This window comes from Sminthopsis crassicaudata, chromosome 1 (genome assembly GCF_048593235.1).
Source record: "Sminthopsis crassicaudata isolate SCR6 chromosome 1, ASM4859323v1, whole genome shotgun sequence".
NCBI classification, from domain to species: Eukaryota; Metazoa; Chordata; class Mammalia; order Dasyuromorphia; family Dasyuridae; genus Sminthopsis; species Sminthopsis crassicaudata.
This window is the reverse complement of record NC_133617.1, coordinates 156,669,547-156,685,065: the sequence shown is the minus strand read 5'-3', so window position 1 is coordinate 156,685,065 and position 15,519 is coordinate 156,669,547. Positions and strand designations below refer to the sequence as shown.

The following is a 15,519-nucleotide window of genomic DNA, read 5'->3' as shown; positions in this document are numbered from 1 at the left end:
GGGAAAGTGGGATATGGGCGTAAGTTGAAAATGATAAGTATGACTCACACTCATAGATATAGATCTGGATAATGATCTTGGAAAAATCTACAAGATTATTTATCTTAAAATTAGTCTCTCAAATGCCTTCTGTTAAACTGATATGCTGTAAATTATAATTTTGAATATTGTCTTGTATTGATTCTTTACCTTGAGATAAAAATGAAGGAACCCTCATGACTTTTGGAGCATGTATCTCCTTACATGAGAACCTGAATGGTTCTGAAGAATGCAAAGAGTGAATTGTTGAGGTCTGAGTGTCTCTAACATTTTGTTAGGGAATACAGTTCAGCATGCTAAAAACTGGAACACAAGTTCAGGCGACCATATCTGATAAATCATTCTTTCAGTGCCACATAAATCTGACATAATGGTTTAGATCCAAACACAGTTTTGCAGTTAGAGCCACTTGCCAAATGAAAACAGGTGTATGCAGATTCACATTTTTCTGTAGGGAGCTGGTATTTGATCATTTTAATGAAATCCAATGTAATTACTCCACAAGCTTAGATGAAGAAATGCTGAGACCGTGCCAAATAACAAAACATTAGACAATCCCAATTGAAAAATGGCACCAATCCAGAATAAAACAAACCTTCCAAATAGGTGAACTTACTCTTTCAGTTTGTAAATTGAAAACAAACAGCTGGAAGTTTTCCAATCTTTGTCTTCAGCTAATGCCCAAAAGGTAACAGGTGAGCATGAAAATCAAGGTGTGCAAAATTCTATTTCAGGTAATTTTGAAGCCAGACCTATCAATAACTTTTATGGGTCATATTTCACTGTAACAAATTCTACAAGGCATTCTCATTTTTACAGTGATAGATGTCCATTTTCTAGAAATATAGTAGCTGGAATTATAAACCAAGCTATGCTTCATTAACACAAGAAAAGAAATGTTTGAAACTTGGTAGCAGAAAGAAGTGTTATAGATTTTTATACACACATACACACACACATACACACACAGAAAGAGAGACAGAGAGACACAGAGAGAGACAAAGATAGAGAGAGAGAGATAGAGGGAGACTGAGACAGAGAGAGAAACAGAGATAGGGAGAAACAGAAAGACACACAGAGAGACAGAGAAACAGAGCGAAACAGAGACACACATACATATATGTAATGTTATTTGGTTTGGGGGATTTCATGATTTCTATAGCATCTAGGTCCTCCCTCTCATTCTCCTCAATCAACTCAAGTGTTTATAATATTTAAAGTATAGACAAATGAAATGGTAGAAGAAGATCCAGAAAGAACTCAGCTCTCTGTTATACTAACAAGCAAGTACTTTAGTAAATTGTTTATGGCTTGGGATCAAAAGAAAAATCATATGCTGTTAGGTTCTTACTAAGTGCTAATGAGATAATGAGATATTAGGTTCTTACTAAGTGCTAAGTCGGTACTTGACAATTCTCTAGTTCCAGCCTTTACTGGGGAGGAGCTTGCATGCTTAGGAGAAGCAAGTTCATTGGCTGAAGTAATTTTTCCCAGAAGCCCTTGTATTATCCCACACCCATTCTCTGGGAGGATAAAATAGGGCAGCACTCCAGAGATAGGGAGTCTCTGCTCTAGACCAGACTTGAGGCTGCTCTCTGCAGGAAGGGAAGTCGGCTCTCTACTGGAAGAAGAATCTGTCCAAGAGATTTGAGTTGACATAGCAGATCTCCTCCCAGAGAGCAATCTGCAGCTTCTGGAGACAATAGTATGTTACAATATGCAAATGAATACGTATTGAAGGGAATTTGTTGTAATCTTATCTATGGGCCACTATTATCATGGGCTATTTTTAGAATGTAGAAATAGTTTTGGTATGTAGGAATTTTGTTGCAGAACATATAACATTCACCTAAATTCCCCACATCTCTAAAAAAGAAAAAAGAAAAGAAAATGAAAAGGGATCATTAGAACAGTGATTCTATTAAGGTAATGAGTGTCCAAGACAAAATTTAAACTCATGTTTCCCTGAAGTCAAGTGAAGATGTTCTGATAGCCTATGTCCATGAGGTGAGTTATATGTCATTTAGAAAACAATATTAAATAGACGAAAAAATTAAAATCTGAAATTGCAAATACTATCTCCCTTCTCAAATGATAATTAGGAAAATGCCTCACTTATGGTGCTCAGTGTTTCCTTACCTCTTCCTAGCCTTTTTTGAAGGCTTTGGCTCCTTTCAATGAGTAGTTTTGCTTTTCTTTTCTTTTTTTTTTTTTTTTTTTTTTAACCTTAGAATTTATTAAGTTTGTGCCAGAAATATCAGACCTAGGATTTCAGGCTTTAGATCCCCCATGACTTTGCTCCCATAAAATATACTCTTCAAAAGAGAAGAGAGAAATGCACTAATGTATACAATCTTTATCAGCTCCTTTCTCCTGTTTTAGACTACAAGTGAATCTGAGTTAGGTAAGTTTCAAATAACATTTTTCAGTCAGAGAAATGTGTAGTTGCTTATTAATTATGTCATTACAGCATACAAAATAACAAGAGCAGAATTAAAGTTTTTAATTAATTTTTTTTCTCTTTTAATTTAATTTTGATTCTGATTGTTTTTGTTACAAAATGATTTAAGAAAATACAGTTACCAAATATGAGCTGGTATTTTCAGGTCCATTTCAATAATTTGTGCCAATGGGGAAAAATCCATTGAAAATTAAAATTACCAATAAATAAAAATATGAAAAAATGGAGTAAAGGAGAAAACCCTTTATATTAAGGGTGTCCCAAAGGTCAAGGTATAATTTTATGTTATAACATCTTACTAATTTAAAATTTCAATAAAATAGACCTTTTTGAACTCTCTCTGAGGTGTATGTCTGTGTCTGTGTCTGTGTCTGTGTATGTATTTCAACTGGCAGAAAAAGTAGGTTTAGTGCCAAGATTTTGAAGGATTACTGAAATGTAATGTATTGTTCTCCAGTTATATTCTGGAATACAATGATTTGTGGGGAAAAATATGAGAATTAATGAGATGGAAAGTATAGACATACCATTTTCTTTGTGTACAAAGGCTCCCTGAGGTGAATCTGGGATACCTTTCCATATTGTGATAGGTTTTGGATAGCCAGGATCCATAGTTTTCATTTCTTCACTATATCTCCAGTACCTAATTTGAAAAAAAAAATCAATGAAATTCAAACATGGTTAAAACAGATAATACATAAATTAAATTAAAGTTGTTAAAATGAACAAGGGCAAACAAATTTTATATTGAAGTATCATAACAATAATAGTATTTCTTGAAAATATGTAGCCATTTGGAAATTAGATGTAAGACAAAAGGTTTCTATAATTTATCTAATACATAAAAATGGTCCTTCTTAATAATAAAAGAACTATTTGTTCAAATACCAATTACATGTAAGATCTGAGAGGAAAAGTTTGAATGAAAATTAAATGAAAATCCACTGAAGACATTTCTTCATTCTTCCATATTTATTACTGATATACTTTTTTTATAATTTAATTACTTACCCCATACAAATTAATGAAAAATGTTATATTTCCCTTGCTATCTACAAATAGTATTTTCACTATTTCATTTTCAATCTAGTTAATTTGAGTAATAAATTTTTGGTTTCATAAAGAAGAACAAGCTACTATAATTTGTTCATATCTTTCTACAGACCAAAAATATTTCCATGGCAGTGTCATAGAGAACATTTGGACACACAAATATACTTAGAGTTGGAGAAATATGCTTCAAAACTTGGAATAGTTTTATGGTAGTAGTAAATGATAGGAGATTTGAAAAATCCAAAGCATCAGCTAAAAAATTATTTTTAAAAAGCATAGTAGTTAAGAAATTAGTATTATTACAAATTCATCTTTGAAAGAATGAAGGAAAAAAAAAACTTTAAAAATATTGCTATCATAAACCAGATTCTTACTGAATAGGAATTAATTCCTAAGGTAGAAACAATGAGAACAATGGAGAAATAGCCACTCCATCTTAACATTAATTATGGGAGAAGAGAAAAAAATCAGTCTGTTACAAATTCTATATTTTAGGAAGCCAGACATTAAAAGTTTCAAGGAAGACAATGATGTGACCTTATAACTTGAACTTCTATAGGCTATCCATCCAGAAAAGATAATACTATTTAAAAATAAGCTAAGCATGAAATTCTAAAGACAAAAATGTTTTAGTAAGTAAGATTAATTCACAGGAATTGAATGACTAAATTAGATTGAAAGCTAAATGTATGGGATGTAGAAACAAGATACTATTCTAGAATAAGCCAGGAATTCTTTCAAATGCACTTCCAAAAATTAATGCTTCAAAAAAATCTCGAGTGACAAAACAACAAAAGGATGGGGTAAAACAATTTTCCAGCCCAAGAAAATATATAAAGTCAGCAGGAAAGGCTTGTCTCACTAATATAAAAGGGAAGAACAGTCCAGCACAGGTGTTATGCAAGTCAGTAAGTAGCACAATGTGTCATAGCAAGCCAGCAGCAACGCCCTGCATGCCAGAGAAGACCAGCAGCAAGCTCCTGTGTCACCAATGAAGGACAGGAGTCATACCTCACTTTCTAGTATAGAGCACTAGCAAATCTCTCACACTTAGCACAAGAAGATTGGATCAGTGGCCTCTCAAGACTAGGAGTAGAACCAAACTTTAACATAAAATTAAAAGTTATGAAATAAGCTGAAAAAATGAGAAAACAAACAAACAAAAAAACACAGAAATTTACTATAACAGAGAATATTAAAATACAAATTCAGAAGAGAACAACAATATTAAAAATGACCTATATTCAAAGCCTCAAAGAAAATTGTCATTTGATCTCAAGCCCAAAAAATTAATCTCTGAAATGTTCAAAAAGTATTCTGAAAATCAAGTAAGAAAGGTAGAAGAAAATATGGTTAAAAATGAGAGTGATACAAGAGAATCATTTTAAGAAGAGTCAACAGCTTGGTAGAGTAAGCATAAAAATGGAAAAAAAAAAAGTATAAATTCATTGAAGAAAAGAACACCCTAAAAAGTGTAATTGGCCAAATAGAAAAAGAAGCAAAAATTTTCACTTTAGAAAATAAATAAGTCCTTAAAAATTAAAATTGAGCAAGTGGAAGTTGACATCATTCTTTGAGATATCAAGAAACAGTAAAACACATCTGGCTATAGACACTTAAAACTTCCTAGATGTGTGACCTGGGCAACTTAACTCCAACTGTCTCACCAAAAAAAAAAAAAAAAAAAAAAAAAAAAAGATTAAAAAATAGAAAAAAAAAGTGAAATATTTAGTTGGAAAAACAACTGACCTGGAAAATAGATGCAGGGGAAATAGTGTAAGAATTACTGGATTGCCTGAATGACATGATCAAAAATATATACTTCAAGACAGTATACAAGGATAATATAATTCAAGAAGTAATAAGGAAAACTGCCCTTCTATCCTAGAGCAAGAGGGTAAATTAGAAAGTGAAAGAATCTCTTTATTGCCTGCTGAAAGAAATCTCCAAATGAAAATTCCCAGTAACAGTATAGCCAGATCAAGCAAAAACATAATACAATCAACCAGAAAGAAGTAATTCAAATATTGTTGAAACAAAGTCAAAATTACACAGAATTTAGCAGCTTTTACATTCATTGTAAAATGATCATCAAATATGATATTCTTTTTTAAAATTATTTTTAATAGTTTTTATTTACCAGATATATGCATCGGTAATTTTACAGCATTGACAATTGCCAAAACTTTTGTTCTAATTTTTCCCCTTCTTCTCCCCCCCCCCAAGATAGCAGGCTGACCAATACATGTTAAATATGCTAAAGTATAAATTAAATACAATATATGTACACAAGTCCAAACAGTTGTTTTGTTGTACAAAAAGAATCAGACTTTGAAATAATGTACAATTAGCCTGTGAAGGAAATCAAAAATGCAGGTGGACAAAAATAGAGGGATTGGGAATTGTATGTAGTGGTTCATAGTCATTTCCCAGAGTTCTTTTTGCTATGTGTAGCTGGTTCAGTTCATTACTGCTCTATTGGAATTGATTTTATTCATCTCATTGTTGAAGATGGCCACATCCATCAGAATTGATTATCATATGCTATTGTTGTTGAAGTATATAATGATCTCTTGGTCCTGTTCATTTCACTCAGCATCAGTTCATGTAAGTCTCTCCAGGCCTTTCTGAAATCATTCTGTTGGTCATTTCTTACAGAACAATAATATTCTATAATATTCATATACCACAATGTATTCAGCCATTCTCCGATTGATAGGCATCTATTTAGTTTCCAGTTTCTGGACACTACAAAGAGGGCTGCCACAAACATTCTTGCATATACAGGTCTCTTTCCCTTCTTTAAGATCTCTTCCTACAGTTACTTTAAATAAAATTTTCCTTTCTATATCTTGCAGCCAGACTTTGTTAATAATATATATAAATGCTGATGATTTCTATGAGTTTATTTTTTATAACCTGCAACTTTTCTAAAGTTATTGTTTGTAGTAGTTTTTTGGTTGATTCTCTTTTTAAATTAATTTTATAATTATAATTTTTTTGACAGTACATATGTATGGGTATTTTTTTTTTTACAACATTATCCCTTGTATTCACTTTTCCAAAATTTCCCCTTCCTCCCCCTACTCCTTCCCCTAGATGACAGGCATTCCCATACATATTAAATGTGTTACAATATAACCTAGATACAATATATGTGTGGAAAACTTATTTCTTGTTGCCCGGTAAAAATTGGATTTCGAAGGTATAAGTAACCTGGGTAGAAATACAATAGTGCAAATATTTTACACTCAATTCCCAGTGTTCTTCGCTGGGTGTAGCTGTTTCTGTCCATCATTGATCAACTAGAAGTGAGTTGGATCATCTTTATGTTCTTTTGCCTTTCAGAATATCAGATTCCAGGCCCTTCAATCCTTTAATATGGAGGCAGCCAAATCTTGAGTGATCTTTATTGTGGCTTCTCAGTATTTAAATTGTTTTTTCCTGGCTGCTTGCAATATTTTTCCTTAGTCTGGTAGTTCTGCTGCTTGGCTACAATATTTCGTGGATTTTTTTTTTTTTTTTTTTTTTAGGGTCTTTTTCAAAATGTGTTCAAATGAATTCTTTCAATGCCTATTTTTCCTTCTGTTTCTATTATCTCTGGACAGTTCTCTTTGAAGATTTCCTGTAAAATAGAACCTAGGCTCTTTTTTTTTTTCATCATAATTTTTGGGAAGTCCAATGATCCTCAGATTATCTCTCCTAGATCTATTTTCCAGGTCTATAGATTTTCCCAGTAAATATTTGATGTTATTCTCCAGCTTTTCTTTTTTTTTTTTTTTTTTTTTTTTGCTTAACTGATTCTTGGTTTCTCAATGAATCATTCATTTTTATTTGTTGAATCCTGATTTTTAATGAGTTATTTTCTTCATTCACATTTTTTAGTTCTTTTTGTATATGCCCAATTGAGTTTTTAAATGAATTATTTTGCTCTGTGGAATTTTTTTCCATTTCACACACACACACACACACACACACACATATATATTTTAGTGAGCTATTGTCTTTCACAAATCCTACTTTCTTGGGAATTTTTTATCTTTTCCATTCAGAAATCCTACTTTCCTGTGATTTTTTTAACCTTTTCCAATTCATAAATTTTGTTCCCCTGCACTTCCTGTTAATCCTTTATCTTTTCCAATTCACATTTTAGGATGTTGTTACTCTCTATCATTATTTTACATGAAGAATTAAAATACCTATTACAGAGGATAGAGAAATGCAGGGGTGGGCAACAAAGGGGTGGACCTTATTCTCAATGTAATTGGCTCAAAGCTGGAATAGCATATGCAATCATACTTTACCCTATAGGAAAATAGGAGGGAAGAAAATAAAAATGAGTTGGAAGCTGAAAGAAGGGAGGTCATATTGAATTATGTTTTTTCCTATCTGGATCATAGGGAATATCCAGAGTCTTTGTAGCGAATCAACCTATTCATTTCAGGTTTCAACCACAGATCCTTAGATTCCAAATGATCTTATATTAATTTTAATAACATGTTATTTTCTTTTTGTTTTTATTTTTATTTAAAGTTTTTAATAGTAAATAAAGTCAAACAGATGTAAACAATTTCAAATATTTTATCAAAGTTTGCTACTTAACTGAGATATATTTTAAAAAGCATACTGAATTTTTGATTATTGATTAATGACCTCAATAGCAGTAGTTGAAGAAACACAAAAATGTGGTTATATAAATATGAAATTATCTAAACGTCTACTCCACTATTAGTTACTGAAAAATATTTAGCATTAGTCCAAGTGTAAGCTGTGTAGTGATTTTTACTAATACATATTCTTCACTTAAATTTATACAGCAATCCCATGGGTTCCAGAAAATTAAAAATGAGAAAATCATGATGTTTTTGCATATGTGGATAGTCCTTTATCCTTTGTACCCAAATGATAATTTTAATCATTATCTGAAATGTTTCATTTAAAATTCTGATGTGTATGCTAAGAAATTCACACAGATATGTCTCTTTCTCACTATGTATTCGTATTGTCCAGTCTGAGATTTCTTTAATAATTTTCCTTTATCTCCCTTTCAATAAAGATCCAGCACAGCACTGCACCTTGTCCTGAATGGGCACAGTTATGCAATTAAAATCAGCAGGGGAATTAATGTCTAACAATCCATTAAGGGGGAAAAAAAAACAGTATAAATAATATGTCCTGAGAAACTTAGCAGGAAATGGATTTACTTCCACTGGTGGTCAATATCTTGTTATAGCTCAATTATCTCAGCAAGTCTTGTGTTCCTCATTCTTCTGCTTCCATACTGTATTGCACTTATGTCCTGCTGAGCATCATTATGTATCTTATGGCTTTAAGTAGCAACTTCCCCATCAATAGAATTTTCTTTGGATAGTTCTTTCATTTTAATGCTTTGCTAAGTACATTTTTATGAAGGTTTTGACTCGAAGACAATGATTTAATATCTCAAGTTTTTGCCATTGTTGAGTAAAGTTGGATTTCTACCTATGGGATTTCACATTCCTACCTTAGGAATGTGAAAGTATAAAACAAGAATCTAAGAATAATTTTTTAAGTAAACTTTCTGAATTACAAGTCACAAATTACAGAGTTTTTTTGGTGGTTGTTCCTAGGTGATATTGACTCTTCCATTCAACAGCCATTAAAATGCTTTTTGTTTCAAGTATCAAGTTACTTCTTATTTGTTATTACTTTTCCTAGTATAATAATTTTAAGTCTATGAATAAATTTCACAAGAAAATCATTTTATCTTACATGAAGATAGAACAGACACTGTGTCAGAAATAATTTAACTCTAAATTATGGTATTTTGCTGAAATAATAGAAACATGATTTACTCAGATCTATCAAGCAGAAATAATTAATTGTAATGTAAATTACCACATTCATAATTACTTAACAGTTGATTTTTATTATTTTATTATTAAATGTCATTCTTTGCCTAAAAGAAATTTATTGTAACTCAGCCTAGACTGTTGTGTGTGACTCTGTGTGTGTGTGTATATATATATATATATATATATATATATATATATATATATATATATATATATATATATATATATATATACCAATCAGTCCTTATTTATATGATCTGGGAAATATATATATAAATTAGTCCATCTAAGCATTTTCAGTGCTTTGCTTTGGTTAAGCTACAAAAATTAATAAATAAGATTTTTAATAAATTTGAGTTTATATATACTATGTCAGTATTAAATTTTTTGTACTTCTTTTTATTAAAAAAAACATAACAAATGAACTGTTTTTAGTTTAAAAGATGGAATGCATCTAGTTTTTATAGATAAGCTTGCATAGCTTATACAATATTTATATATATACATTATGCTATATATATGTATATATATATATATTTCACAGATTTTATAATTGGTATCTTAAAGTTATCATGTTTTTCATATAGAAAAAGCAACAGAGTGAGTAAATGATTTCTGTAAGGCATATACAGAACAAGGAAGCTAGTTTCCTATTTGTTTGGCTATGGTGATTATCATGACCATTCACTTGCTCTAAATACGATAGAAACCTCTCAGTTTTGACTCTGCAAAGCATCTTAGAAACCAATTAGCCCAAACACTTCATTTTAGAGATGATTTTGGGGCCCAGAGAGAAGATAAATCACAAACTCAAAGTTGTAATATTTAATAAATACTGTTTTTTCTTCATAAACAAAAAGTCAGAAATAACACAAAGGGGAAAAGCAAATGGCAAATCATGTAAAGGAGTTTAACACTAAAGGAAAATCATATTACAATTAAAAGAAACTGTACAAAAATGTTTAGGTTAATTTGAGTTTACTGGATTGCTGAAAACTAAATAACACTTTTGAGGGGGGACCTCATCTTTTTTTTTTTTTTTTCAAAATCATGAAAGCCTTCCTAATATGTGCAAAATTATAAAAATTGAAAACAAAACACAAAAAAATAGATGTATCAATAAGATTTTATTAAGGAAATATCACTTCAGTGAAAAACCCTTACATGGATTAAACAGACTTATTTTTCACCTTAAGTAATAAACAAATTTAAGGAAAATGAAAGCCATAATGAAATAGTATTCACCTCATAATTTCAGTGTTTTTTTAGTGTTCTTAGGAAAATCATTTTGAAATATCTTTGGATGAAACATTTATCTCAAATCTCAGATGGCTTTATTTTGTTTAAATGAACATAGCTAGGTTCCTAGTAATGAATATATGCAAGTAAAGGTGAGAAGAGATTTCTTCAAAATGATAGATATACTACTTAGAAGCACAAATGTAAACTTAAGTGAATTATATACTTACCTATCGCCCTTGAAGAAGTATGTCTTCCCCACATCTTCCCACCATATGGCAGAATCAATGCCATGGGGTGGAATTCCATTTCCTAGTGTTATTAAATCATGTGGATAACCTGGTTGAAGAGTGGTATCCTTGAACACCCAATATTTGTTACCTGTACAACATAAAAAATTTCATTACAGAAATTATAATAATATTTAACTTGTATATATTCTTTTCAAAACTGAATATGATAAAAAGCTTATTGCATTCTCTGAATGTTCCCTGAAAAAGCATATTGAATCCCTGAATATCACCTTTAAGAAGAATATTTTTTAAAATTATTCTTTATTTCATAGCTATTAGGTATTCTTGATATGGTGATTCCATCTCATTGATGCAAATTGTACAAAACATATAGTCTTATAGAATTATCTGCATATCATGGGAGATAATTACTTCCTCAAGGTCATATGTGGTATATTGAGATTTGAATCCAGCTATTCCTGGGTCCAAGGCTGACACTCTGTTTACCAGCCTGTCCACCAATATAGTATGATATATTTGCAAGAAAAAAAGAACTTATTTAACATTTTCAATTTGCTGTACATAAACTTAGGTTCAAAGAGATTATCTTACTTGTCAAGGTAGCATGGGGAAAGATAAGCAAGAACTGAAAAGCCACAAGTTTGCACTATGTGAGGATCTGGTGAAGATCCTCAAATATTTAAGAAAATCATTGTAGATAATTCCTTTTAACTCATTAGAATAGGTTTTACTAAGAAAGTGGTAACAGAAAAAATTAATGTGATTTTGACTTGCTTTCAAATATCAGTTCTGCTATGTGATACTGGGTAATTCATTCAAAATCTCTGCCACTATATTATTTATCAGGAAAAAAAAATAAGAGAGTTTGGCCATAAGACTTCTGGTAGCCCTTGCAGTTCTAGACTTATGCTAGCATTTTAATCTAGCAAAAAGGCAATAACCTTAAAATATTTTAAATATTAAAATAATTAAAAAGTTTAAGAAATTCAAATTGATTTTTATACCAATGGAATTGCTTTTAAATAGTATACTAATGTATGGGATAATAAACATTTCAAATTTCTAGCAAATACTGGTCAGGGTGTTATGGAGAGATTTACTTTATGCAGGTTCCCTAGTTTTCTGAATAGTGATGGCTCTACTAAATCACATTTGTACAACATTTTTTCTTTCCAACAATACTGTGGAGCTAAAAGTGCATAATAATAGAGGAAAAATTAAAAAAAATCAGTAATGAAACTTATGGCCTAATTTTTATAAGCAAAATTATAAAATAAGGCTAACAAGCAAGATAGACTAATCTGAATTCACTGATTCACTGAGACTTGTTAGGATGAGATCCATGTTTAGAATATGGCAAATATTCCAAACAGGATGGAAAAATATAGGGCTTAGAAATTAGCCCTATACTGTTTATATATAGTTTATATATTATTATATATATTATTTATAAATTAACCAAATATATTTATATGACAGAATACAGGAAGCAGAGGTGGAAATCATGGTGGGATGCTTTGAATGAATATCTTCAGAGGAAAAAATGTAAGCAAAATTGACAGTATATTTAAATTGGTATATTTCTATTACATATTAGTGTAGATTACTGACAATGTAAAAAAAAGTAAGAAATCACTTTAGAAAAGAGATTGCATGTCTGGCAGAATGAATAATATAGATACATAAGAATTAAATTATCCATATATTTGCTGAAAAAATGTGATTTAATTTTTTTTAAAATTATTTCATCTCTCAAAAGGAACACAAAGAAATTATAATTGAGTTTTGATTCTTGTCAACAAAGAGAAATTGGATGTTGTATAAGAAACATTAGAAACCACAGAGGAAAGTCATAATAAAAGTTAAGAATTTCTAGAAGAAGAAAAGATGATTATTTTCATTTTGAGACACCAGATTTCAAAGGATTTAAAGCCAGCATAGATTGGATCTCATGAATTAAAATTGAATTTGAAAAGTCAGGTCAGGTGGATAGGAGTCTTTGAGGAATAAAGTTCTGAAGTTATAAATGGTAAAAATCATTAAGAGGAAAAGGTAAAAATAGTTATTTGAAGTGATTGATGTGGATCAATAGACCAATTAAATGAAACATTTTAAAGACATATATGGAGACAGGAAATAAGGGCATGCAACAAGAATTCAAAAGTTTTATGATCTATTTAGTCTATAAAGTGAAAAAGCAAGTAGCTAAGCTGGTAAGAAAAGGGTGAATTCAATAGAATAAGTGATCACTAATGACAGAGAGGAAAGAACTATTTAAAATTCTTAGAATAAGGACATGTAGTAGACATATACATAGGTTTTAGCAAAGCAATTAAGAGATTCTGTCATGCCACTCAAGAAAAAGATAAAATGTTGTCTTAGAACAGCCATGTGATCATATGTGTAAGTTATTTCTTTGATCCTTATTTTTCTCAGCAATAAGAATACCAATATGTATGCAAATCTATATAAATAGCACATATTGTTCAGAAAACCACAAGATTTGAGAGTTAGAAGTATAATGTTCTTGTTTAGTTTTCTGGAGGTCTCTGGACTAGCCTTTCAGTTCAGTAATCACCACTAGGCTGATGAAGAGGGAATGAATCTCTCTGAATCTGAGGCCTTATGCTTCAGCCTCCAGTCACCATAAAGGTGAACTATGGAATGAATGTGTGTTTGGGTCCCTTACGAGTCTGGCCCCTTTTGAGTCTCTCTCCGAGCCCTTCTGAGTCTGTCTCTGGCTCTGAATGGCCTTGGTCTCATTGGGGAAGTGCAGGAGGCCAGGCCAGCCACAATGCTGATGAAGATGGAATTGAATCTCTATCTCCTTGAGAGCTTGAGCTCCCACTTCCAGTCTGCTTATATTCTCTGGCTCTGACTCTGGCTGAATTATATGCTCTCTTATAATTACATTATCATAGGTGTAAATCTTATAGAACTATATTAAGTACTAAGTACATGTACTGAACTAGAGAACTATTAAGAACCATGCTAAACTAGATAATCATTATCCTTATCATTATCCACTGACTTAACACCTTGTAAAAATCCTTATTTCAAATACAAGAGTTCTGGCCCATAACATAGAAGGAAACTTATTTAATCCAAGCTATATATAAAAGGTATCTCCACTATCTCTTCTTGAAAAATATCAAGAAAGAGAAATTCATCATCACCTGAGGCAGCCCATTACAATTTTGGAAAGCACTAATCATTAAGACATTAAGACAATCAATAAGAAATATTAAACCTAACATGTTTCTACTTCTACCAACTGTTTCTGGTTTTTCCCTTTGGGGTTCAAATGAAGAAATCTAAACCTTTCACATGGCAGATCCTCAAATATTTGAATGCAATTATCATATATTTTTTTAATAATTCAAACAAAACATTCCTAGTTTACTAACCTGGTTTTCATATGGTATGGATTCAAATAATTCACCATTCATACTGCTATTTTAATATGCCTCTTAAATGGTACCATGCAGAACTGATCTTGATAACTCAATACATAACCTGATAAGGGCAGAATATAAAGGAGCGATTATCTCTCAAAATCTGGAAACTATGCCTTTCCTAATGTACCAGATGAAGAAATTAGATTTTTTTTTTTGCTACCACATTACACTGAAATCTTATGTTCAACTTCCACTATACTGCAAACTTAGATATTCAAACTGCTGTCTAACCACATCTCACCTATTCTATATTTCTTTAATTGAGTCCTGAATGCAAACATCAAACCTTACATTTATTCCAATCAAATTTCATATTAGACCAATGATCTAGCCAAGATCTTTTGGATTTTGCTTGTCATGTACAGAATTAACTTCTTTTACAAATTTCTGGTTTTCTACATGTTTGATGAACATTCCATCTATTCCCCTATCCAAGTAATTAAAAGAAAGAAGTAAAATAGCATGAGACCAAGACTAGTTCACTGGAACAATCCACTGGAGACCTTCTGCTAAGTTAACATCTTAAAGCATGAATGATAACCCATTGTGTCTGACCATTCAAACTACACTGAATCCATTTAATTATATTAATATTCAAGCCTCATATCTCAATAGTTCACATAAGAAGAGAATGGGATATGGTAATAATTGCTTTGCTAAAATTTATTAAATCACAAGATGGCTATATGCTATAGGACATTCTCCTAATTCACCTGTTCGATAATCTTGTCAAAAAAGAAAATAAGTTTAGTTAGGCATGACCTATTCTTGGTAAAGATTTATTGGCTCTATGTATTTATTACTCTCTATTCTAAATATTCACCAGGTATCTATTTAATGAAGGATTCTCAATTTCCCTTGCAATTAAATTGAACTGACTGACTTAAAAGTTTCTCTGTCCCCTTGATATTTTTGAAAATTATATAAACATTTTCCCTTCTCCAGACTAGTTCTACTCTCCTTATTCTCCATGTTCTTTTGAAGACCACTGACATGTGTCTCAGTAATTATATTTGCCAAGATGAAGTTCATCCAGGCTGTATCATGGATCATAATTCTATTAATTTATATAGGAAGTAGGCATATAATGATAATAAAACTGAACAACAAATTATCCTAAAGGCTGGAATGCCTTTTGTCTATCTGAACTATAATGTAGGATCTCATTCTTTTTGAAGTAA

General features: G+C 31.0%; 1 protein-coding gene across 3 annotated transcripts in view; it reads right to left on the bottom strand.

The window, feature by feature from the left end:
* MMP16 (matrix metallopeptidase 16) overlaps nucleotides 1–15,519 on the bottom strand; it is a 489,795-nt gene that overhangs the window by 56,995 nt on the left and 417,281 nt on the right. For all 3 annotated transcript variants that reach the window (XM_074270106.1, XM_074270093.1, XM_074270101.1), the window contains exons 8-9: nucleotides 10,857–11,007; nucleotides 3,028–3,143 (exon numbers count right to left, since the gene is read on the bottom strand). In XM_074270106.1, the coding sequence (XP_074126207.1) occupies nucleotides 3,028–3,143; nucleotides 10,857–11,007 (267 nt within the window). The remainder of the gene's footprint in view (nucleotides 1–3,027; nucleotides 3,144–10,856; nucleotides 11,008–15,519) is intronic.